The sequence below is a fragment of the Bicyclus anynana genome, chromosome 1 (genome assembly GCF_947172395.1).
Source record: "Bicyclus anynana chromosome 1, ilBicAnyn1.1, whole genome shotgun sequence".
Lineage (NCBI taxonomy): Eukaryota > Metazoa > Arthropoda > Insecta > Lepidoptera > Nymphalidae > Bicyclus > Bicyclus anynana.
The window spans coordinates 15,146,695-15,174,439 of record NC_069083.1 but is presented as its reverse complement, the minus strand read 5'-3'; the positions used below and the strand labels follow the sequence as shown (position 1 = coordinate 15,174,439).

The 27,745-nt window shown below is 35.8% G+C and overlaps 1 protein-coding gene across 1 annotated transcript; it reads left to right on the top strand.

Moving 5' to 3' along the window:
* Positions 1–295: 295 nt before the first annotated feature.
* Positions 296–27,193, top strand: LOC112044240 (transportin-1). The gene is made up of 16 exons (XM_024080008.2): positions 296–484; positions 724–1,056; positions 1,625–1,840; positions 2,639–2,761; positions 3,008–3,103; positions 3,690–3,873; positions 5,392–5,603; positions 8,121–8,330; positions 8,752–9,063; positions 9,562–9,669; positions 10,445–10,618; positions 11,624–11,795; positions 12,939–13,034; positions 14,082–14,157; positions 17,186–17,487; positions 17,958–27,193. Exons 1-15 carry the CDS (start codon positions 380–382, stop codon positions 17,466–17,468), a joined length of 2,700 nt encoding a protein of 899 aa, XP_023935776.1. The 5' UTR covers positions 296–379; the 3' UTR covers positions 17,469–17,487; positions 17,958–27,193.
* The last annotated feature ends 552 nt before the right edge of the window (positions 27,194–27,745 follow it).

Sequence of the window (27,745 nt, the reverse complement as noted above, 5' to 3'; positions counted from 1 at the left end):
TTGATGTATTTATTACTAAATAGCGAGCTAAAGCACAAAAATCATGTGGAACAAAATTGATTTTCTATGAGTTCTAAAAAGCGCAGACGCTTCGATCTTTTATTGACTCTATTCATCTGAGGCCTATGATGTATTTGGACTATTTGGCATGAGGCTTTAGACGAATATGTATTGGCTTATTTGGCATCGATATAATATATTTGGTCTTTCGGTCTAACTCTGAGGCAATGCTGATCATAGACATAAAAGACTAACTTTTGACCATTGAGATTTAAGAGTTATCTTTTAAATTTTTTGTCTGGTAACCCAAATCGTCAAATTTTGGCATGGTTGATCTTTACAAGTCCGTATAAAATAAAACCATTTTCGTAAAATTATTATGATAATGGAGTGGAAACCTGAACAAGAAGGATTGAGACAAATACTTACACTTCTTAAGGAGTCCCAATCACCAAACACCGCCACTCAAAGAGCAGTTCAACAAGTATCCTTTTCTGAATTTCAAGTCTATGCATTTAACGGCGTGGATGTTTTTTGTGCAATTTATCCGCTTGATGCTTAATATTTGTGTTATCTTTTTAATTGATTTCATAATCTAGCCTTGTTTATTTATGTAATGTACCATTAAGTCTGAACTTGTAAAATGCACGCTCGTGATAAAATCGATTTTTCCGACATGACAGTCATTGACAGCTTTCGATTTCCATAACAATGTAATTCCAGAAATTAGAAGAATTGAACAAGTATCCAGATTTTAATAACTATTTAATTTTCGTCTTGACAAAATTGGTGTCTGAAGAGGAGCCAACTAGGTCCTTGAGTGGTTTGATTTTGAAGAACAATGTGAAGGCGCGGTACAACAGCTTCTTGCCCGAAGTTGCGGAGTTTATCAAACGGGAATGTCTGTCGGCCGTCGGCGACCCGTCCCCTTTGATCAGGGCAACCGTTGGTATCATCATTACCACCATTGCAAGTAAAGGTGAACTAACCTCTTGGCCAGAACTCCTGCCAGCGTTATGTTCCATGCTCGATTCTCAAGATTACAATGTATGCGAGGTAAAGTATACTATTGTTACTTTTATTGTTGAAATAACTAAATTACATTTTTATCACCATAAAACAACTGATAATGTCCCTGGTACAACTTGTGAATGCTTTGCTTTATATCTAAAGCTTAGTTCTAAGGAGCAATTAGGAGTTTCTTATTTTCTAAATTGACTCAGGTCTGGACCAGACATATAACTAAACTTATAGCTGATCAAAACCATAGTTTTAAGCAGTAAAACATTTTAGTATAATGCTGCATAGAAACCAGTCTGGTAAATATAGCATACAGTTCCCAAGTTTGCATGACACTAGTCAGTAGCTGACTGTATTGTCACTTATGTCAGGTGATATCATAGTGAAGCATTTATAAAAAAAAACCTTAGGTAAAAATTTGCAATAGAACTTTTTAACTCTCTCTTTGTTTTTGCTGTGGGTTTGTGAAAGGTCAAACAAAGGTTCTAATTTCCGACATGCAATGACTGATAGCTGATAATGGCTGTGAGACTGTTAAGTAATAAAATTTCAGCCATATTTATAAAAAAAATCAGTTTATAATATTTATGATGATTACTTTCAGGGTGCATTTGGAGCACTACAGAAAATATGTGAAGATACAGCAGAACTGTTGGACAGTGATGCACTCAATAGGCCGTTAAATGTCTTAATACCTAAATTCCTGCAATTCTTTCGTCACTCATCACCTAAGATAAGATGTCATGCAATTGCTTGTGTAAACTACTTCATTATGGGCAGAACGCAAGCTCTGATGTTACATATTGATGCTTTCATAGAGGTAACAAGCTGTTTGTATTGTTATGAGTTAGAATAGCCTCTGTAAGACAGATTTTATATTCATTGTGTAAACTACTGCTTTACTTATGTATTATGTTTTAAGACTACTTAGTGTATTTTACTGATTGAGCGGTATTTATACCGTACACATTATATAGTTAGTTTGCAGAACATATAGTCAAAAATTGTTATGTGTATTTCACTCATATGTGTGTGTGGGATCATTCTTCTGGGCTGTTTCCGCACTTGGCCACGTGATTGGTCATGGGGATAAAAAAAATGGTTAACCACCATAAAAAACATACAATACAAACAAAATATTTACAAAGTGCAGACTAGGTGGCCCCACTAATGAGCAATTGCTTCCAGGCAACCTAATGAAGAAACTAATAATAAAAATAATAGAGATTTATGGTTAGAGTTTACAGAAGTAATTTATTTATTTATTTATTTTTGTATGTCCATAGTCTTAACTAATGACCCAATTTGGATGGTTCTTCTGTTATTTGATTTCACATTAGAGACAAATATCTTAGCAATCTATAGATTCACTGTGCAGGTGCGGGCAGAGAGAATAACTGAGTAGAGTCCTGGACTTGTGACCAATGAATGTAGGGTTAAGGAATTCCTTAATATTTTTCAGAAAATTTATGTACATAATTTGAAGGTAGCTTGTGTTCTTGTAAAAATATAACACATCACAGACAATAAAATAGATATTTACTTTCTATGATAGTGTAGGACCTTGGCTAATAACTGCTACATAATAAATTTAAATAACACATCCTTATGTTTTCAGAACTTGTTTCACTTAGCAGCAGATGAAGATCCAGATGTTAGGAAAAATGTATGCCATGCATTGGTACTGTTGTTAGAAGTCCGCCTGGACAGACTCATCCCTCATTTACCAAGCATCATTGAGGTATGCAGTTCTCTTCATATTCTGAATATTATAGAAACTGAGAGCATGTAGACAAAGTATTAAAAAGGTTCATTATATATTAATAATTAATAATTAATAAATTATGCTGTATAAAGGGTTGCATTTGCTATAAACAGACATGATGCTGTTTAAACCACAATAACATTAAAATGCAATGCATTTTAATTAAATTTTTAGCTCAATATTGGATGAATATGCCTGATATATGTTTGTTTTTGTCTACAGTACATGTTAATGCGAACACAAGACTCTGAAGAAGGAGTAGCATTAGAAGCTTGTGAATTTTGGTTATCACTTGCAGAGCAAAATGTATGCAGGGAGGTAAGCATTATAAACACATATTAAACACTTAAATTTAAATATAGCCTCTATGGTATAATAACTATGGTATATAATATTGTGACTTTCTTATTGTCAATCCTCGCCTGCAATGTAACAACCATTACAAGTAGTTGGCAAAACTATAGGACAGCCATTAAATAAGTATAGGTTTATAGAGTTATACTCACTCTACTACATTATTGATAGATTATAATCTTTCTCCATAACAAACTTCAAGCAAATTGTCATAATAATAGCACCTTCCTTTAATCCCAAAAAATCCATGGTTCTCGCTGGATTTGCAAAAAACTGATGTTTATCTTTCTACTTCCTATCCTATCCTATTAATAGGCCAACATTATATTTTTATGGGTGGATGAATGTTTGATAGGCTTCTTTTTATTCCGAAAATATCAATGGTTCCCGCGTGATTTGTATTTTTAACTGACTTTAAAATAAGGAGGTTCTTTTTCTTTTTAACAAAAAAAACATAATGAACTTTAAGAGCCTATTTGGCATAGCATCGCCTTCAAACTTATCAATAAAAAGGACATAGATTTTATGTATATATGTGTGTTTGTCACAGGTGCTGGGCCCGCGGCTGCCCGCGCTGCTGCCGGTGCTGGTGCGCGGCATGCGCTACTCGGAGATGGACGTGATCCTGCTGCGCGGCGACCGCGACGACGACGCCGACGACGCCGAGCCCGACCGCGAGTCCGACATCCGCCCGCGCTTCCACAAGCCGCGCTCGCACACCATCAAACACAACAGTGAGTACATAACTCACATTCTTTTAGTTGAAATAATGTATTAGCCTCAATAGCTCAACGGTAAGAGCAGTTGGACTCATCACCGAGATGATGATTAGATCCCCGCCCTTTTGGTCTGTTGTTGAAGCCACTCCTAGCACACTCTTTCCCGACAAGTTGGAGGGGACACGGAACGTGCGTTTTAACACTGTTGTATGTGCACAAATACTCTCATGAACTGTATTTCTGAACTTCAACTTACTTGCCGGAATCAATACACACTTGTAAACCAAGACCATAACACTTTAGACAGTCTAGAGGGCAGTCTCTAGACCATCCAGAATAGTGCTTTGTCTAGCGTCCACACTAAATTAAAAAAAATCTCGCTCTCATTTCCTGTATCAACTATAGCCCACTGTTAAAATGTTGCATAACATGTCTAATGTTGCTTGAGATCTCCCATTCCGTTTGGGAGACCTTGGACTTGCAATTGATTGGTCTACAGACGTGTCTACGTAGACAACCTAAAACATCTCAGAAACCAAAATCGTCAAAATAAAGCAATTATTTAATTGCTAACTTTGGACTTTGTACCTAACCTAAATTCCCATTTTAGCCGTCGTTATATTTAAATAAACTGCAAAAAAAATGTTTAAATTAGTTAATACAAAAAACTATCCTATCACAAATTGCCTACTATGTATATATAGTAGGTGATTGTGTTCCATTATTATCATTTAAGACATTTTATGTATTTGACCTTTATTGGTGCGTGATTTGTTTCCTAAGTTATTATATGATAATAAAATAGAATTACGTCGTTACTTTGGAGACATATTACAGAAATAATAGCTAGTAGCTAGATCATATATGAATAACAGATAACTGTTTGTTTATTATGTGGTTTCATATGAAAAACAATGTGTAAAGTCAAACAACATTAATATAAATCTGTTGGACGCCTTGTCTCACTTGCCATTAATACAGAGTTTATAATTAGCAATATATTCAAACTTCTCATGGAAAAAATAAAAACCTCTCACTTGTCAAGGATTAAACAAAAATTTTATTTTTAGAAATGAATACACTGCTGTACTGCAAATTCGTGTACATAGGCAAAAATAGCACCGGCGCCTCACCCACCGCACCAGTATATGTATAGATAAAGGTGTATGCCATTTGGTATGGCGTGATCAAGAGAAATAGGGATTTCCCTTGACCACCATAACTTGAGAACAACTTACCCAATTTAATTAATCTTTTTTTAATCTAGAAAGTTCATAAAAAATTAAAATTTAAGAAAATTATGTATAAAAATTAAAAAAAATGTACTATAATCACTTGAGTTTGATACATGTTAGGCGAGCTATACGCCTAGCATGCGACCGACAACATATCTCGGAAGAGAAATAGATAAAATTTCGCCCACAAACGGTGGATTTGTCGTAGTACCATCTTTATCTTACCAATGCAATGAAAATGCTAGCGCATGTTAGGCGTACTGAAGTGGTTTGAAGCTGGGAGGTATTGTGTGTGCAGCGGGCGCCGGCGACAGCAACATGTCGGGCGGCGGCGAGTCGGACGACGAGGACGAGGGCGGCGACGACGACGGCTCGCTGTCCGACTGGAACCTGCGCAAGTGCAGCGCCGCCGCGCTCGACGTGCTCGCCAACGTGTTCGGCGCCGACCTGCTGCACGTGCTCTTCCCCATACTCAAGGAGACGCTGTTCCACGACGACTGGGTCATCAAGGTACATTTCAAAAACGTCGCAAACCAAAGAGTTTCGCTATTGTAGTATAACTTCTTGGCTCAGACCAATTATTGTATAGGACCTGCCCCGCTAGACGTTACTTTTCTGTCAAAGTATATGATCAACGATTTAATGCGATTATAAAAACTGTCTCTATAGTATCGATGTTAAATAGTTGTAATCGTGTTCGTCGGTTAAATAGCTCCGTAAAAATACCTTTTTGTGTAATTGAATTGTGTAAGAAACGGGCAAAAACTTCTAGTTTAGTATAAGATATATACCAAATCTAAGCTCGTTTTACTCAGAAAATGACAGACAATTTTGTTCGTGACTATGAGTGCGATACAGGTCCTTCTATAATTGGTCTGAGCTTCTTGGGGAGTAAGCTGGAGAATGCGTTACGAAAAGTTCAATCAGGTGAGGCTTTAACTTAGACCATTAATAACTGGACGCGGTTCGCTAACCGTTACCCCTCTGGCAAAGATCAAAAATCTATGATCTAATGCGTTTATAAAAACTGTTGCTACAGAATCGATGTTTCATTGTTGTAATCGTTTTCGTCATGTAAGGAGCTCCCTAAAAATGCCGGTTTGTGTAGTTAAATGGCATAAAAAACGGCCAAAAACTTGTAGTTTAGTAAAAGATGGAGTAACGTTTCATTTGAAAGTATTTAAACCTTAATTTATCAAATTTTTAATAAAAACAATTTATAAAAAGAATCGATTCTTTTGACGAAACAGCCAAACATCGATCAGTAATCGAATATTCCATGTATTTAATCTGTGGATAGTCTAAGCAATGTCGCAGTAAATATGCAAGCAGTAGTTTGACTTCATACTAGAGGTCGAGACGCGAGCTATAGGTACCTCAATTTCAATTTCAACTTACTAGTTAAATAGATTTTATTAATTAGAAATAAGAATAACTCACTAACACACTAAACTTAAAACAGATACACTAACAATATACTAACATAGAAAAAAAAATTAAAACTGTTACTCTTATTAATTGACAAACTTGTTTAATGTAATAATGTAAGGAATAATAAAGGCTTTGAAATTGAGAAAAACATAAGGGATTAAACTTATGTAACTTAGGCTAACATAATCTACGGAACCCTACACTGCGCGTGGCCCGACACGCACTTCACCGGTTTTTTAATATTTGGTCACGTAGTGTGGAGGTAATACCTAGATGGCATCACCAAAATAAACATATGAATACGACCTATCCTTCAAGGTCATTGATTAGTATCAGCCTTATTTAAATCTACCAATCAAAAAACAACACGCATTTTATTGATCACTTCCTATTTTACTACAATTTACAAAATATTTTATTTGTTTACATAAAAAAAGTATATTTACAATCACAAAACTAAATGGAAATACAAAGTTGGCAAATGTAATTAAAATGCTGGAGGCAGGCAGCCCTAAGAAAGAAAGATTTTATTTGGCAAAACACAAAAAAGGAAATCATGACACATAAATACAAATAGAAAGATATTAAATATTACTACCAAATTTTAGTGAGTGCCCCAGCTATCTGAACTAGTTAGAAACTGTATCTCAGAAAGCTGGAACTTCCCTACTATACAGGAAGAAATTTTTTTTAGTGCGGATATTTTTATATTTTGTACATAAACAAAATTTAATGATCACGTATTTTTTCTTTTTTTTTTTTAACTCAAAAATAACAAAATTATCGTTAGCTAAAGTTATTTACTTTTGAACAGAATTTTAGGGTCACCCTATTGTGCGTTTATTTTATTTTCGTTTGATACCTAAAGGACGTCACCAGATCACTTTTAAGCTGAATATATCTTGTTTAGTAATAATATGTACATTATTTTGTTATTTTAGAGACATAAATTAAAAAAAAAAATTACATAAAATGTATCGAACTGTTTGTAGATTTATATTCTATTAATGATACAGAACCACGAAAAAAAATATCCGCACTAAAGACCGAATCACCCTGTATATACAATCCAATCCTATAAATATTATCATAAAATTATGCCCTTGTACGTTAGTATTTGTGTGTACAATGTGTTTGTTAGTGTGTGTAAAAATTACGCGTGTGTGTATTGCGAGTCAAATTTATAGTTGTGTGTAGTGTATGGACACAGAATATACTTAATGGTGTTAAATGTTTTCGATGTGTGAGTTTACCTCGTCCCCCTCAAAAAATGACAGACTTTTTTGTTGGTGAATTTGGGCGCGAACCGCGTCCAGTTATTAATGGTCTAAGGGCTTTAAGATGCGTGCTGCCATCTACAGGCATAGTGAAACAGGGTTTCACTATGCCTGTAGATGGATTTTAAAGAACCAGTAGATGGCGTTCTTATAGAACTTTGAATCAAACCTTTGAGAAACAAACAACCTGTTGCGATGCAGTTATGCCTAAGGCTCATAGATAGCGCTTTGTTAGTTTTGAAAAAAGTTTTACTTCAGTTGCGTGGTCTAAAGCGCATTCGTTTTTTTATTAATTGTATGAATGCTTTACTTAACATAGGAGTCGGGCATCTTGGCGCTGGGCGCGGTGGCGGACGGCTGCATGGGCGGCATGGTGCCGCAGCTGCCCGACCTCGTGCCGTACCTCGTGTGCTGCCTGGGCGAGCGCAAGGCGCTGGTGCGCGCCATCACGTGCTGGACGCTGTCGCGCTACTCGCACTGGATCGTGTCGCAGTCGCACGACCTCTACCTGCGCCCCGTCATGGCTGAGGTGACCACCATACATTACACTTAACCACCTCGTGTGCTGCCTGTGTGGGTAAGGCACGGTAAAACAAACTAAAGTTTTCAATCTGCCAACTTATTTTTAAGCACGCTTGACTTGAGTAAGTTGGTGAATGCGTTAACAAAAATTATAATCAGGCGATGCGTGCTGCCTACAGTCACAATGAAACTTGGGTTTTTTAAACTACCAGTAGCTGGCGTTATTAGAGAACTTTGAAACAATCCCTTTTGTACACTCCAATAACCTGTTGCGACGCAGTTATGCCTGAGTCTCATAGATGGCGCTTTGTTTTTTATGTTCTCAAGGAGTTTGACTTAGTCGAGTGGTCTACAGCACACTCGGTTATTAAAAAAATACTGACTGACTTTAAATTGCATCTGTCTACATATATTTTATGTTGGCACAGCTATTGAAGCGTGTGCTAGACAACAACAAGCGCGTCCAAGAGGCGGCGTGCTCAGCGTTCGCCACACTGGAGGAAGAGGCGTGTACGGAGTTGGTGCCGTACTTGGGCCACATCCTGCAGACGCTGGTGTGCGCCTTCAGCAGGTACCAGCACAAGAACCTGCTGATACTGTACGACGCCATCGGGACACTGGCCGACTCGGTGGGACACCATTTGAACAAGCAGGAATACATCAACTTGTTGATGCCGCCCCTCATAACAAAATGGAACGTTTTGAAAGACGAAGACAAAGACCTGTTCCCACTTCTAGAGGTAAATTATTACAGTATATGTGTTTTTATATTTATTATAAGTTTCTGTATAATTCAATCATTCAGTATAATTCAATCATTATGCTAATTTAACTGTTTTAAAAAGGTTCATTCCGATCAGAATTCTTTCTGCATTTTCCCTACAATGACAGATTTTTTATACAGTACTTCCGCAGATGTGCTTTCACAAAAAGCTCTACTACTCATCATCATCATCATTAGCAACCCATTTTTAAATGATAGGGGTTAGGCGAATAGTCTGCACACATAGAGAATTAAGAAAATTCTCAGCTATGCAGGTTTCCTCACGATATTTTGTTCACAGTTTGAGACACGTTATTATAATTACTGAAAAATTAACATAACTGAATAGTTGGACGTGCATGCCCCAGACCAGATCTGAACCTACACCCTCCAAATTGAAGGCAGAGGTCATTTCCACCTGGCTATCACGGCTCTACTACTACTAGAAAGATATTAATTTGATATGTTGTTCCAGTGTTTGTCGTCAGTGGCCACAGCTCTGCAATCAGGATTTCTGCCATACTGCGAACCAGTTTTCAAGCGATGTGTATCACTAATAGAACAGACATTGAATCAAAATATTGTGAGTCATTTTTCCTTTTCTTTATCAATATTATACATCAAATAAACAATTTAACTTATTTGTGATGCAGGCTCTTTAGTATTCTATATGAATCATATTATTATCTGCTGATTAGATAAAATAAAATCCTTACACGTTTATACTTTCAAATATTAATAAATGACTGCTATGTAACTTTAAATATAATTATTTTATTTAAATTGTTATATATTTTCATAGATTTGAAATTCCAGTCAATAAAAAGTAAACGATTTGCTTTGCTTATCCTTAAGTTTCCATATCTTTTATCATTGCCCTATGTATATTGCCTAATCTGTGATATGTCAAAGAGAAATAATAGTATTTGTTTCCTTTTGCCTAAAAGTTTTATTGTTATGAATTTATGATGTTATTAAAACTATTGTGTCTCTATTAATATGCATTATACATATAAAACTCACTATGTTAGTATTATAAAACACATTAGAGTTATTTTGATAAATTAAAGAACACCTTTATATTATTTAATTTACTAGCTGACGCCACGTCGTAGCCTATAGCCTTCCTCGATAATTGGGCTATCTAACACTGAAAGAATTTTTCAAATCTGACCAGTAGTTCCTTAGATTATCGCGTTCAAGGAAACAAACAAATAAACAAACTCTTCAGCTTTACAATATTGATGATACAGATTATTATTTCTTTTAGGTTTCTTTATTATGCTAAATCTTATGTTTTTCAAAATCAAGTCAACTTTTTTCCACCATAGAGTGAAATATAAGCTTTGACATTACAGGCCAACACGCAAAGTCCGGAGCAATTCGAGGCGCCAGACAAAGACTTCATGATAGTTGCACTGGACCTGCTGAGCGGACTCGCGGAGGGCCTGGACGGACATATCAACCACCTGGTGCTCAACTCTAACCTCATGCAACTCTTGTACCAGTGCATGCAGGACCCCATGCCGGAGGTGACAACCCATTCAAACCTTATTCATCACCATCATCATTAGACTAACTAGTCAGCTTATAGGTAAAGGGATATGAAGCCCACCACCACTTTTCCAATGTGTGGTGAGCTTAAACCCCAACCCAAGACTCGGGTCTTGACATATAAACTGGACCAAAGATAGGAAAATTCTAGAAACTAAAGGATCATTTAGTAACCGAGTGTCAGTTTTGGAAAATTGCTTATATAAATAAAAAATTTGATTCAAATGTTGTAGTTAATTACTCCATTACCAAAGCAAATCTTGGTGGATAAAGACTACATATTCTTTAAGCGTTTACTGCCATCGACTGCACATATTCAAATTCTATCTGGCCCTAATGTTATTAATTTTAAAATTTTCCCCTACATGCACACAAAAACACTATGCAAAATAACTATCCAAACAAAAGGGTAGTTGACTCATATCAAATTTTATATAAACAATATTAATTTCGCATAGTACATGGAATAAGGGTCTAAAATATATTGATATCAATTAATAAAAGTTAAGCATTTCTTATAAAACTTAATTAAAAAAAAATCATGTATTTTTTAAATCTTCCAAACGTCAAAATCCTTGTCGTCCATTTTGTAACGTCACAATTTTACTACAGTTTGTTTCATGTAGGATGGTGCGGGTGACAGTTTGTTTCACTCTTGACAGTTTGCCGCGATTTACTATATTAGTACGTATTATGAACATCATACAGGCGACTGTCACTTTACCCATACTATCTGTAAAACTGTCAAACGCTCCGTTTGTAAGGGATTTTTTATATTGTCATCATGAAACAGTTGATATAGACCATCATGGCGTTTTGGCTCGTATTGTCAAAAACATATTTAAAAACTATAATTTTCATTTTGTTATTATTTTTTTCAATCTATTAGAACGAGAATAAACTATTTAAGACCCTTTAAAGTGTCAACTATTGAAATACAGATATTTTGCAGGGTTTTAACCGGTTTGTAAACTAATTCGCAGGTGCGGCAGTCGTCGTTTGCCCTGCTGGGGGATCTCACGAAGGCGTGCTTCCAGCACGTGTTGCCGTACATCCCGGAGTTCCTGCCCATCCTGGGGATGAACCTCAACCCCGAGCTTATATCCGTGTGTAATAACGCCACGTGGGCGATTGGCGAAATTAGTATCAAATTAGGTAAAATTATTACTTTTATTTTACTTAATAATTACTATATATTTATTTTTTTAGAGTGTTTTGTATTTTATTAATATTGTTAAAAATTAAAAAAAAAAAGGATAAATAGATAAAATAGAATTGCAATTTACGAATACAATAATACGAATTTATTAAATACAATTTTTTGCAAGCGGTTTCAATTGCGTTAAAGTAGATTTAGTCAATTCAGGACAAGTTATGAATGTGGAGTTCATGAAATTATATCATTTCTATTTATGTATGTTTCATAGAAGCTTTAAACAATATATACTAATATTATTAAGGAGAAAAAGATTGTTGGTTTCTTTGCATAGGCTCTAAAACTATTGGACCGATTTCTAAAAATATTTCACCAATGGAAAATTACATTCAAGCATCCTGTGTGACTACTCTGGTTATATTTTTTATGGCACTGGTTTGGTATAGTCGGAAGCAATCTTTAAGACGTTTCTGAACATTGTGCGTTAAGCTAGACAATACAAGGTTGTAGGTGTACGTATGGGGGGCGGCTACACGAAATCACACCGCGTGTGTCACAGAGAATGATACAGAATGAGTCTTTACAAGCCGCGCATTGAAGCCGGTGAAACCCATGAATAAAAAAAAAACGTCACGCGTGCGACTCCTCGACATCAGCATAATGTCGCTATCTACCTACCTTAAACAAACGTTATTCATTAGTTCAAGATTTAACATCAATTACGTAAATAAACATATACACTAATAATACAATTACTACCTATAAAAAATACTTCATCTTATTTATTTTTAATTTTTTTGAACAGAATACATATATAAAAAACACAAGACGTATTTTTTTCTTGAATGATTTAGAAAATTACTGATGCGATGCTTCATGTCATACTGACTCGAGAATGTATTAGTTTTTGAATTTGTATTTGGAATGGCTATTATTCTTTTATCTGTGTTTTGTGTATAACCTGGGCGTAACGACTAACGCAAGTCCATGCCTATGTCCAGTAGTGGACGTCTATCGGCTGCTAAAAATGACGATGATGATGAACGACTAACGCAGCTCATTTCGGAGACGTCATAAAGATTGCATCCGACTACACGAGTGGTATTTGTATTATTATAATTTTTATTTATACATTTTTCCAGGTCCTGACACATCAAAATACATCCCTCTAGTACTAAACCATCTTGTAGAAATTATCAATCGGCCGAGCACACCAAAAACACTATTAGAAAACACAGGTGAGTGAACTAAGAAAAAGTAAACAAATGTTATTCGTACATTATTAAAATTATGTTATTTTTTCATGACAGTATATTTACTTATGGCTAGAAAATTTGTAAAATATGTTTTGGTGGCAGTTATATTTCTTAATATATTTTTCCCTTCACAGCTTTACATTGGTTTTCTATGTTTTCATTATATATTGGTTCTCTATGTTTGTAACAATAAGTTAACAATGAATTAAATTTAAATTGTTTTAACCAAATATGTATCATATTCAGTGTTGTATAATAACATAACACTACAAATTACAATAAATCACCAACCAAATTGGGCTAATATTTTTACGAACTTCATATAAAACCGATTTCTTATTTGATTACAGCATAACTTATTTTGTTAATATTTAACCAAATTTCTACACACAAATAGTAACAAGTATACACATATTTCTATGTTAAAAAAAAACTAAAAGTAACAGAACGAACTGAATTAAAGTTATCATTTTAATTGGTGGACTGAAATAGAAAAATATTTGCCCAAAATGTTAACTGTGAATGATGGCCTTTATTTGAGTTTGTATACCTAGATGTGAAAATATATAATAATATATGTTTGATGTGTATCCATACATACTTATGTAGATATAACAATCGAATGAGCTAGCGAAGCAAACAACTAATTGAATCATTGCATCTTACGATCATCTTTTAGTTTGCGGGTGAGTTCGTGCGTGCGCGCGTGCGTGCGAGCGTCCGTGCGTGCGGGCGTGCGTGCGTGCGTGCGTGCGTGCGTGCGTGCGTGCGTGCGTGCGGCGCGTACGCGTGCGTAGAGCGTAGCGCACGGGCGGTCGAGAGCGGAACGTTTTGCGCGACTGACGGCTCTCGGCCGCCTGCGAAGACGATGTTTAAGTTAATAGCTCTTAGTTTAAGCTGTTTTCACATTATTTATCTTTGTAACACTGATTTGTTGCTGTCAGTTATGTAATTGGATATGTTTTTGAATGGTTTGTTGATTTGTTTTCTTGGTTTTTTTGTTCTCGGTTGTCGTGTTGTGGCGCGTAGCGATTACTATCGGTCGGCTAGGTTATGTGTGCCCCCACGACGTCGCACCCGTTTTACATCAATTTGTACGCCAGTGGTCTGTAGTCAAATTTTTTTTATTATTACTTTATATTTACGATTACGTTTTAATATGTAATAAGTTGTTCGTTGGTATTATTTCGATCGTGGATGGTGTTTGTTCGTGGCTTGTTAATGTTTATATTGTTTTTTTACCCGATTAGTTGTTATCGTTTTGTTGACGCAGGCATGACGCGAGCGCGCTCGGGCACACTCGGGCACACGCGTGGGGTTACTTCGATCATCTTACTTTCAGTGCTATGTGTGTTGAACACCATCCGCTTTCTAAATATATATAAAACGCTAATTTTATATAAATTATTATTATTTCGTCCAAACTGCGAAACAAATTCGCCGTTCGTATTGATGGAAAGTTGCTGTTGATTTATTTTGCTATTATTGTTTCTATTATATTATGTGACCGCATTTGTTTCCAGTCGGGACTGTAATTTATATTTGGTGTCTATATAATATTTTATTTTGATACTTAATTACTATAATTATACACTTTATTAACCATATTATACCTATATTTTAATTATATATTTAGTATAATTAGGTTTAAATTGCTTACTTTTCTTGTTTTCTATATTTTATTTTTGAAAGTTTTCCCTGAAAATTTCCCATTCATCATTTTTTTTATGTGATGTCCCTTCGTAGAACTTTTTGTTTGCATTCAATGAATTATTAGCTCCCTTTCATTCATAGATTACATTTATTAAGGATTATTTAAAAAAAACATCATCAGATTTCATTTAATTCTATTATTTTTGAACAATAAAAAATAGTTTGACTTATGAGAGAAAAAAGCCATCATAAAAGAGATTTTATAATGAAGTCGTCGGATAAAAAAATTTGTTTTTTTACCATTTTCTTTCATAAGTAATTTTTTTTGATGCCGTAGCGCGCTTCAATGAAAGGTGTAACAAATAACTAATAACTATAGGCGTAGATTCGCGTTACCGATATTATAAAGAAGTAGGAAGTGACAAATAATTTAGGTACTGTGGAACCATTATAATAAGTTACAACGATATTTCCTACGCAGACTTCGTTACTAAGAAATTAATATTATTTAAGTTACAGCTTGAAGATCTAGAATATGCCGGTTTTTAAGCGGTAATATTGGTGTAAGATGCGGCATAAGGAATATATATCCTCATCTGTTATTTATTTGAGATAAGAAATAAATGATAGAAAATATTCACATTGACATATTGCAAATAATAAATATGCAATAAAACACAATTTACATAAAATATATAAGTAAGTTCTAAATTACTTTCCGAAATCTGTGGGTAATTGGAAAATATATTTCGTTCCTATTTCACGATTTTTATTGCTAGCCTGTGCTTACGGATATATTCGAGGTAACTTATTGATGTGGTTCTACTGAAAAACATTAAAATTCACTGAATCGCCGTACGAAAATCTATTAATAATTATAATTCCTCAAGTGCTCGTTTTAATACTTATTTTTTATACGTACGTACTAAAAAGATTTTTGCATCGGCAGATTCTAATGTCAAGTATAATATTAATTAAAAAAAAAAATACAATAATATTTTTTGCACGAACGCCAAACATGCAGTTTATTGTATGTTTTTAAACAGGGACAGTACAGCGATTTCCACTATCGAAGGAGTTATATGAAAACTGTTTTTGATGACCTTACTAAAATTTCGAAAATTCTTTTTAATAAAAATAAATAATACATACTCGTATATTAAAATCTTTTTTCTGTATTTTCTTCGAACACATCGCTGTATTTGACTTACATAAAACATACAGTATAAATGCCATGTTATAGCGTTGTACGTTTTATTAAATTGGAGTATAAATTAAGAACGCTTGTGCAGTATCGAATTCGAGGATATGGGATTTCTGTACTTTTTCTTTTTTTCGGATCGGTTTTACACAAGGGTTCTTACAATAAATAACTATTTTTACTTTGATACCGATCTAGTGACAAATATCGTAACCGGTGGTAATATACTACATATAAATCTAGCTTTAGAAAAAAAAATGTTCTCTTCCTTGTGTGCATTTTATAGTTATACACAGAACTGTGACGAAACATTAATATGTGGCTCATGCTTTGTCTTTCATCAAAGACTATACTGTAGTGCTTAAACTCAATATTATATCACTTAAAGTTCGATTATGTATTATAGAAATTTTAATAACAAGACAATTGACGTGTTACACTCCATATACATAGTGTGTCTTATATACTACATTGTGTGAGAGACACATTTCTAAATATTGGATAGAAGCAGGCGTTACTTTGCGGAAGTTCATCATGATTATATAATGATTTATTTATTTTGCTATCATCCGCGAAAATTCGGCGAACCCATGCGACAACGTCACCCAGGTCCGACAAAATACTCTACAACGTGCAATTGCACGTTGTAGAGTCAACATCTCCTGAGGATGCTCCGGTTTCGGGGTGAAACATACGTAGAGAGTATTTTGTCGGACCTGGGTGACGTTGTCGCATGGGTTCGCCGAATTTTCGCGGATGATAGCAAAATAAATAAATCATTATATAAGACACATTTCTTGTTATACAATGGCACACTTCTATACGCCCTAGACTATATTATATCTAGTCTACAACCATGACACAGACATGGCTTGATTTCGGATTTAGAATTATAGCGCGACAGCAATTACATACGTATAAGAATAATGTAATTAGCAATTAAAGTTTTATTGTTCCTTATTGCATATGATTAGATAAAGTAGAATTATACGGTGCATAATTTGGTAATAAAACTCACGTCGTTCGTTTTATTGATTGCACTCGAGTTTTAATTGCCCCTATTTTGCAACCATTTCTTAATCGTCTATTATGTCACATGCGCGACAAATTCATGATTACGCAATTTCGATAAATGACGATAAAGATTTTTATGTTACGATTTTAAGATTTCTATGATATGTGTATATACCGCCGGGTACTATAGTCAGCGAACGCTCTCGCATTCGGATCGATGCACTAAACGTGTGTTTGTAATCGAGTGCCGCCGTGTGTGTGACAGGTGCACGTCACTGCGGAACATCCGCGACAACGATGAGAAAGATTCCGCTTTCCGCGGCATCTGCCAGATGATACAAGTTAACCCTGGCGGCGTGGTGCCCGACTTCATGTTCTTCTGCGACGCGGTGGCGTCGTGGTCGCACCCCAAGGACGACCTGAAGGAGATGTTCACCAAGATCCTGCAAGGGTTCAAGGCGCAAGTGGGAGACGACAACTGGCGGCGCTTCGCCGACCAGTTCCCCGTGCAGCTCAGCGCGCGCCTCTCCGCCATGTGCGGCATATAAGCGCCCATCGGGCCACTTGGTGAGTGTAAACGTGCGGCATATTAGGGCTCCTAGGGCACTTGGTTATAATGTAAGATCTAACCATAATGTGCTACAAATATTTTCGTGGTAGTCTTGGTTAAAATATTGTATCAGATATTAAGACTTGGCGTAAAGTTTGGCACTAGCTGGGCTATGTCGCAATTAGTGCATAAAGGGTAGAATCGTCGAGGCTTATATCTATCTATCTATCTACTCACATCAATATATTCTCACAGCCTTAGTTCAAAAGAACAATTACGTTTCTTGCCGACCGAATTTACCCCCTGCTGACGCCGCTAAGGTCCCATTAAGAAGCCTACGGCACTTACACAATCAGGAGATAATTAGTGTAGCCTTACAAAACGGTTAAACACTACGGAAAACTTGATTTCAAAAGAGTTATTAGACTAAAAGAAGATTTAATTCAGTTTGTAAGTGTGTCAACACTCTGTACTTGTCGTGTTGCAGGGGAACCAATGTCAGCACGGGTCGGGAAGACATTGACGGCGACAGCTCTCGTGCCACCGCCCGGCGCGCCCCGCCTCCGCGCCGGCGCCTGAGCCGCCACTCGACACACCACGCGACTTGGTACACGGTACTATCGACAACGCGACGTGGTACACAGTACCATCGACAACGCGACGTGGTACACGGTACCATCGACAACGTGACGTGGTACACGGTACCATCGACAACGCTCAGGGACCCGCCGACGCGGCGGGGCAGGGCGGGGCGGAGGGCGCGGAGCGTCGCGTGCGTAGGGCATCGCGGGACGCTAGGCTTAATTGTTGAGCCTCAAATACACTACTCGCTTCGACGAAGTCTTGAAGTGAGCTGAATGCGAGGCGCCTCGTGTTTGAACCTCTGATCGCTTCGAATACTTTGACTCAGCTCAAAAACCGGCAACGATCGGAAGTCGATCGAGGCGAGGCGGTTGCAAGTCTGTGTCTGCACTATTATAGATTAAGTTCGCGAGTAGTGTATTGGGGGTGTTAGTGAACGTGAACTATACAGGTGCTCGGTTGCGAGCGGCACTAGTCACGGTGAACGTTTCGTGACCTGATATTGACGAGAATTGTATCAATAAAGAGTGTTTGAATCGTATTTTGTAAGATGTTTACGTTCCTCCAATTTTTCAGGTAGAAGTTACATAGTTTTTACTCACGTACATTGGTGTATCGTTTTACTTCACACCCACTTCTAGGTTTAAAGACTTTGAGACTTTTGGGATATTCGCTAACGCGGTTTTGACATTGACCGATTTAATTAGGAATTAGGATTCAATTATTGCTTGAATGTCATACGAGCTAAGTAGTTCTCATTTTTTTAAATTTTAAACGTGCTAGCACGTAGAATAGACGCTGACTAGTCTTTAATCATGGTAGAATCATGGAGCTCGTTATATAACTCCTTTCGACACTTTTTCAGTTGGTATTGACACTTGTAACGCGTTGATTAAGGCGTACTGGCATTTCCACTTGCAACCGAGCACCAGGTGTCGCACGTTGCGTGCTTGCGTGCGGTTATACGTTATAGGACGTGTGCAGTTATTGCCTGCTGTAGAACACGCCGCACTATCGCGGTGCTGTCGAACATGTGGTCGACATAGGGTGTGATCAAATTGCTGCAGTCATTTACAAACAATATTCGAAATCCTCGGAAATTTGCACGTATCTGCCGTGCATTTACAGATTTCGCAGACTTACAGTTTTAGGTTGACCGATTATCGAACAACTAAATTTCAGTTTTAATTGTACGTAACTTAAACAACTTTTTAATTGTACGTAATCGAAGGTGAATCTAGACATATACCACTATAGCTTGTCCAGTTTGTTGATGACACTCCCATGATATGAGGGCGAGAAGGACTGCGAGTCGTGCGCGCGGGGCATCCCCCCTCCCGGCCCCCGCGGACCATCGGGAGTGTTACGAACGAATTTGCAAAGCTATTCGTATACTCTACGATACAGTCGGCCAACTTAACACTGTATGTCTGTTAGGCCGTACCTAGTACTAGGCTTGGGTACTTATTAACCGAAAGGTCGATGACTGAGGTTCGTTTAGTTTCTGCAACATAAAATACCTGTGGTACTTCAGTTTATGTTCTGTCTCGTGAACTTGTTAGATTAAAACTTTCGCGTTCAAATTGCAGCGTACGATTTGGTCACACGATACACTGTGCACATATAGGCTGACTGCAATGCAATGCAAACTACGTCTTTTTTGAACATTTTTGGTCGAGTCAAACGATCGTATTTGTGAGATTGACTAATAATAATTTGAACTTCTAAATAACTCAAATCTCTATTTCTGTGTGTAAGTATTCTCATTGATTATTATTTGACCAATATACATTCTTTTTGTATGTTTGAATATCCCTACATTTTGTCTTTCATACAAGCATTGTCGTGCGGTCCACCTATAAGAGCGCTAATTAATTACGTAAACTTTAGCATAGCCGTAGTTTGTACTCGGAAGTGAGTGTGGTTAATATTTTTTGAATTTGTTTTTTTTTTTGACACGGACATTCGTTTCGACAACACTGAAGTCGTCGCAGTACTGTATTATTATAGTGGAAACTTTAAAAATTTTAACAGTTCTATATAGTTAGGCAGTCAGTCGCACATCAAATTGGACTCGTGTCCCATTTGGTATCGCACATCGACAAGTGAAGAGATTGCTTTCTGTCACTGTCACTTGAATTTCGCTAAAAGTGGGTCCACACGGCACATACATATACAGGTTGCTCGAGAGTATTTCCCATAACTCTATGGTTATACTCTTTACAAAAATTAATTCTTAATGTTCAAGGAACATGTGTTCTAAATGAATATTTTCAGAGTAAATAATATTTCTTTTGTAAATTATACGCATCCTATATGTAATAATTACCTAATACCTAAAGGCGTATGTCACATGGTTAGTCGGTATTATTTGAATTACTTTGTATGAAAACATAATTTTCTTTTTTTTGTAGTTAATAAAATATTAGTTATGCAGTTCGGTTCCTATAAATGGTCTCGTTAATACCTTTAAGTTATGGGAAATCTCCCGAGCAGCCTGTACATGCTGTGTCAACTGTTGGTGTGAGTATCTTCGTCCATACATCACAAATCACTTATTCTCTAAATTTCGTGGAGTGTATTATGTGTATTATCATCTTGGTCGATTTAATTAATTACCCAAGTTGAAGACTGCAAAGTCTGATCAAAGTCCATACTTTACAGTACAGCAGTACATGGTTAATTGATTTTTTGATGCGAAATGCAATAAATATCAAAAATAGACATCTGCACCAACCTTTTGACACCTACTTAATACTTTGTAGAATTTGGGTAGACTGAAATGTGTGTCGTGTGGACCCTCCTTTATTTATACATATTTTTATGTGTATGGTAGTGCTTTCAGTTAAGCCGATGCTAAGCCGGTTTGAGTTATTGTTCGCTAACGGACTTTGTGCGCTTGTTTACTACAATTTGCTCTAATAACAACTAACATTTATACCGAGTATATCCTTTTAGACGTTAAATATAAAGTTTTTAATAGTTTTGGAAAATGTATACCGATAAATTATTGTGAAATGTAATGATATCTTAAAGTTATACATATTTGTCTCAAAGCATTTATTCACTTATCCGCTGAACTTTCTTTTCTATTAAAAATGTATAAAATTGATGTGTTAACTACTATTTTAAATATAAATTACAAGACTTAGTGAAAATCGAGAATTTATATCAACTGTGATTTGCGACTGGTTTATTTTGACTAATATATAATTATGTGTACGATTATATGTCTGTGTCGGTGTAGATATACTGCTTTGATAGATTTTATGTGGGCTAGATTTCTGCTATATTATATACCAAATAGTATTTTTACGTTGTATTTTGTTTTAATGGATTTATATGACGGAGTTTCCCTCGCGGAACGGTGATGCTTATGTATTGATTTGTAATATATTCACTTTTGTCTTAATAATTGTCTTATTAATTATGTAAAATATGATTTTTTTTTTGATATAGTAATTACCACAATATTTGGTATACGGTACTTTGACTCGACCAGTTAGTCTGGTTCTTATAAAAAGTACATTTAACATTTATCTCCAGTATACAGACAGTAGACAGACAGTATAAGGTCAATATTACTATTTAAAATCGTTGCTGCGAGGGGAAGCTCATATATGATTGATATAAAGTATTATTTGTGTATATTTAATTATAGTAATATTATGTATATGTAAATACATATGAGTTGTATATTATTATATTTACTATATGCTAATTAAATTGTTACTTTTTTGTTTTATAAAAGCTAAAAAGTCTGACTTTAACCACTTGTTATTGTGTCATTTATTTTACTTTTTCAGATACAAAACAGGCTCCACTCTAAACTTTGCTGTAGTTGAAAGTAGAAATTACAGATTCACATATAGAAATCTTAGAAAAAGATTGTTGATCGATTCCTTGACCACATTTATCATTCATTCTTCATTTATGTAAATATTTTTTATAGTAAATAGTAAATGAAAAATATCATAATATAAATTAACCCTAAATGAAAAAACGAAATTTAAATCATAATTATTTATAAACACGTTTTAAACTTAAACAAGACAAGAGGCGTGTATAAACAATTAGAATTTTCATTGCAAGGTATTTTTATCATATTTCGTAAATTAACAAATTTGTGATAATAAACCCCAAGTTACGCAGTTTAGAGTGGAGCCTGCGTAAAGGGGGATCTGAAAATTAGTAGTTCGAACGAACATTAGTATATTTTGCAATCGTAGGGTTAAGCGTGCAGTGGAATTATAAATAGGGTTTTTCGGGGATACTTACAGTAAAATTTACATTCCTTGGGAGTACATTTTTTGCCCTTGTTACTTTTTGTAATTGTATTTTCAAGAAAAAAAAATAATAATTCGGGAGCCTATATATGTATATATATATTAATTGTTATATACATCACCAAAATTGTGTGTAATATTTGTAATGTATTTACCCTACACATCCTCGGATCCTGAAATCCTAGTCAGTTCCTGAGTCCCTAAATCCTGTCTAGTCCCGTTCCTCGTGCAGTGCCAACGAAGCCTAGAGCGGATGAGCGATTGGTTCATGATTCAAACTGCGCCCATGATTGGTTGAAGCATCTAGTTACAAATATTGAATTATTGATAGTCCCACAAGTACATAGTACAAAAAAAAAATGTATAGACATCTTTGTCTTCTATTTTCCACCCTAAAGTTTGTGAAAATTAACGCGTAACGCAATACCCAGTGATAACTGAGCCTTGATAGCTCAACGGTAAGAGCGGTTGGAGTCATCACCGAGTGGTGGTGATTCGATCCCCGCCCCGTTGGTCTACTGTCGTACCTACTCCTAATACAGTTCCCGACTAGTTGGAGGTGAATGGGAATATTGGTCATATTTAAAAGATATGGCAAATAATCTTTTTAAAAAAACTGTGTACTGCGTTAAAGTTAAACTTGAAAGCAAAGTGCATGCATTACATCAACGCGAATTTAACTATTTCATCTATCCTACTTCGATAACTTCAGAAGAGTCGATAAAAAAGCTTAGATTGACGATGCTATAAAAAAAATATAATGCAATAGACGGGTACTTGGGCCGATCATGAGCGTTAATTTGAAATGGATAGGATAAAGTATTTTGGTAGCTCTTATCTCGAAACTATTATTATATATAAAAAAAATTAGAACGTTATTTTGTAAGTGAAACACATTTTGAATATACGGGTGTCCTCGTAGTTTATTTTTAAGGTTAGTAGATTTTGTCAACATTATTAAATGTATTGTTTTCCTAAAAAACCGTGATAATAGCTGTTTAAGTGACGCATGCTTGTGTGTGTGTGTGAGACGGCGTTCGTAAGGCACTATTCCTATCCTCGACGCATAGTTATTATGTATTTTAGTTGTATTGAACAAGCATGTGTTGTGTGAGATGTATCGTGGCAACGGTCTATGTGCTGCGTACTATAGATTGGTCATTCCGGATAAACATTGTGTTCCACCGAGATCGCTGTGTGCATGAATTAGGCAAAACACACGACTACAGGGGTAAAAGGGTTTGGGGGTATGATGACAGAGGGAGGAAGAGAGGTGCCTCCGTGGCGCAGTGGTTGGATTTACAAGACCGAAATGGGTGTATATTTTCATCCTACACGCCTAACAAGTTAGCCCGCTTCCATTTTAGATTGCATTATCACTTACCATCAGGTGAGATTGCAGTCTAGGGCAAACTTGTAAAGAATAATAAAAAATGCGCTCGCGAACACTCGCATTCGGTCATTAGTCGAATACGAACGATTTTTGGCCGTTAAATCCAAAAATTGTACGTACTCGACTAAAATACTAAAGTAGTCCGAACTAGGCATAAATGTAAAATGTGCCTCTCTTCTTCTCCTCTCACAAAAGGGAGTGTCGTCATATCCTCTCTCCTGTTTCGCGAAGGTTATGTGATTTTTTTATAATTTTTGAAAGCAATAGCTTGTTATGAATAACATTGCAACTTGACTTATTTGCAATTGCACTCTAATAATAACTCAAGTTAGGGTGAAGCCACACGGTGCGGTAGCGGCGTCCTACACATAAAAGTCAATGATATGCCAGACGCTGCGTTCCGGCGCCGTACCGCAGGCAAACTACGGCAAGTCAACGGTGCCGTATTGCGGCGCCGCGTACCACATGTGTAAACTGTGATGCGACAAAATGTTTCCAGTGCGGCGCCGCACCGCACCGTATGGCTTCACTCTTAGGGCCTGTCCCCAACACCACGTCACGACGTCGTTAAATTGTACCGGCACGGTGCCGTGTCGTATTAATTGCACGGTGTGGTAACGTCGCCGTAGAACGACACGGCACCATTCCGCGTCACACGTTCGAATCCACGAAAGTGGATGCGCTCGCGCTTCGCTAAGCTCTGTTGATGTTAAATTTTTTTAGCGATTAGTTGTTAGTGCAGACATTATAAAATAATTGATAAATTTGTAGTTACATTTTTTCAGTGCCTCGTATGTTCTGTTGAAATGACTTCTATCAATATTCGTAATTGAAAGATATAGGTGCACCCAGTATTTTCTTCTCGTATCTTTTTTTAAGCGTCTTAACAATACTAGGAGCAAAATCCGTCTGGCGCGGTCTATATCTAGAAAGATACTGCGACTTCACAGGTTCGTAAATAAAAACAAGGCGCGACAACGTATAACGTTACGACACCGTAATGTGATAATTTACGACACGGTAACGTAAATTAGCACGTCACGGCACCGCGGAGTGCCGCGGCACCGCGCCGTTTTCCGTTAACGACGTCGTGACGTGGTGATGGGGACAGGCCCTTATGCTAAGCTATGTATTGGACATAATTTTTATTCGGAAGCACTGTTTTATGTAGTATCAATGTATCATAGTTTTGTGTTGTGATTTCATACATATACTTTAAATAAATTTCGTTGTGGTTAAGACATCAATGGCGTTTTCACCAAAACATTTTTTTTTTAGTTTATTTGGCGATTATAAACACCAAGTTCCCACACTGTTGAACTGATTTTAATGGAATAAATAAACACATTAAGACTGAAAATATAATCATTTAAAAGTTAAAATATGAGTCCACTTGCTTTTCATCTCAATCTGTGCACTTGGGAACGTGTCGCCGAATATATTTATAATTTGTCCGTTATATACAAAAATATGTACTTGTAATCGTGCATATAATTCGAATGTACAAATGTTATGTAATAAAGTAACCGTGTATTAATTATAATGTATTGATAAAATTGCACAGTTTACCTAAAATTGTTTTATATAATTATTATTATTGTACGTATAATCTGTAGAGTTATAATTACATAATTTACGATATATATTTGCCATCTTTAAACCAAATTATATGAATCGTACTTACGTATCTATTTTGATATTCGTGTTATATTTATTAATACTTGTAAGTATTTTCTGTACCGATTATTTATTGATATCGTTTTACTCGTTGAAACAAATTGAAGTCATATTTGGTTGATTTGAAAAATTATTTTCATCTGTAGGCCTGAAATGCGTGCGCCGAGATATCCCGTATTAAAGACAAAAAGAAATATTGTCCACCAATTACGGCCAAAATATCAATCTCTCCATTGCAATGAAAGAGTTTTTGATTCGAAATCGCTATTGGTTAACAATATGTCTTTTTCTCTTCCCGAAACTTGACAAGAAATGTTGTCAACCAATATTGGCTTATCTAAAATATCAATCTCTCTATCGCAATGAAATAGAGAGAGCGATTTTTTGATTCAGTCGTTATTGGTCAACAATATGTCTTCTTTCTCTTCACGAGACTTGACGTTGACGCATCTTGGGCCGGCTGAAAGCATGAAATTATTTTTGTACAAAAATAAGGGTAACTTGGCAAACTTGGACGTGAGTTTAAATAATTAAAAAAAAAATAGGTAGGTACATAGTAAGTTTTGTCACTACAACATAATAAAAATACTTACCAATTTATTATTTTTTTATAACATGTTTGGCAATCGTTTATGTTTCATGAGTACAGTTTAACAAAGTAATTTGATCTGCGGGTCTAAAACACAAAATTGAGAATCTGCGCTGTATTCGCAACACAGAAAATATGGTAAAAATAGATGCGATGCGATTTAGTGAAACAGCTACTTGTAGAAATCCACATCCTACAAGTAGCTGCACATTCACATCCACACCCACACCCATCACTGACTCCCTACCGAGCTTCTCTTTAAGACGAGCTAAGGTAGTTTCCAACCGATGAGATAAAGATTGGATGTGATATAACAGCGAAAGTATTGCATGTTCATTGTTCATATCGTCACACATGAACCATTAAACTTTTTTTTTTAATTTTCGTACCTACATAGATATCGAGAAATGAGCTGAGCGGTTGTTATGTCGTAAATTAAATAAAAATTGTTGACATTTATTTTTTTAATATCTGAAATATAAATAAAATGTTCTATAATTTTCCCCAAAAAAATCTCAAGGTTTCAAGTTAGTGTTTCGTATTAAGTACCTAACTATTTCAAGAGCATTCACTAAGAGTTTATATAATTGTATTTTGATTCCCATTCCTTTCACACCTAATATGGACGATACTAACAACGAGGTGTCCTATAAATTCCAATTATTGCACATCGAATCTACGCTTCATTACACCGGTCTAATATCATCATTATGCCATATGCAGACTTCATAAGTAGGGAGAGTCTAATTACTATAACCTGTTAATGCGCATCAATTCGCAAGATCTTATGCGGACTTTACTATATCAATCTCGACCGCGATTACGCAACAATGTATAATTTATCGCGATCCTTATGAGACTGATCATGTACCGCAGGCCTTGCAATGCCTCATGCGATCTCTTAGTTTTGTGTTTCGACTCCACGTTTACCTAAGTTAGGCCTAATCATAGAGGTAAAGCGCGTCCACAAATACCAAAAACTGTAAATTAATAATAATGTGGTAATTTTCCAAATAGCTGTACTCACTGTAATTTTTTTTAAAATAAATTGTACATAATTTGTCACTTGTTACAATTTGCAGTAGCTGCGAAATTGTTAAGTGTAAGTTATTTTATAAGTTCTGGTTGTAATACGATAACCTCACCACAGACATTCTTTTACCATACATTTCGTTAATAAAGCACTCATTGTTCGATATGTGGATTTCATTTTTATGAAACTACGCAGTTTCACCCGCGTGGTTCCCGTAGGAATATGACGATAATATATAGCCTTATTTGATAAATGGGCTATCTAACACTGAAAGTAGACCAGTAGTTCCTAATATTAGCGCGTTCAAGCAAACAAACAAACTCTTCAGCTTTATAATATTAGTATAGATTTATCTATGTATGACCTTGAATGCAAAGGGGCTTTTCGATCCTGGCTTGAAATTGATTGCTTATCTTCAGGCAAGCCATTTACAATTATATTTATAAAATTAACTCTCATAAGTTGTAAATAAAATACTTTAATTTATACGATATAAACTGGTGGTTGAGTAAAAAGTTCTACACGAGGACTTTTTCAAAAATTTATAAACAAACTAGAACGACGATGTAGCCACACAATAAATACAGATAAAGTTAAATATCACACGAATATCTGTTGTACATTGCAATTTCATTTATTTCGTAGCATGTCTGCAATGGAAACCATATAAAGTCAAACGAGTTAAGTGGCATTTTTCTGAAAGCAACTGAGTTGC

What these genes read in the sequence shown, in the direction of transcription:
- LOC112044240 (XM_024080008.2), top strand. Translation starts at nt 380, where the DNA reads ATGATAATGGAGTGGAAACCTGAACAAGAAGGATTGAGACAAATACTT. An exon ending in ATATTGATGCTTTCATAGAG is followed by an intron (nt 1,841 to 2,638) that starts GTAACAAGCTGT and finishes TTATGTTTTCAG; the next exon opens with AACTTGTTTCACTTAGCAGC. An exon ending in CATCAATTTGTACGCCAGTG is followed by an intron (nt 14,158 to 17,185) that starts GTCTGTAGTCAA and finishes TGTGTGTGACAG; the next exon opens with GTGCACGTCACTGCGGAACA.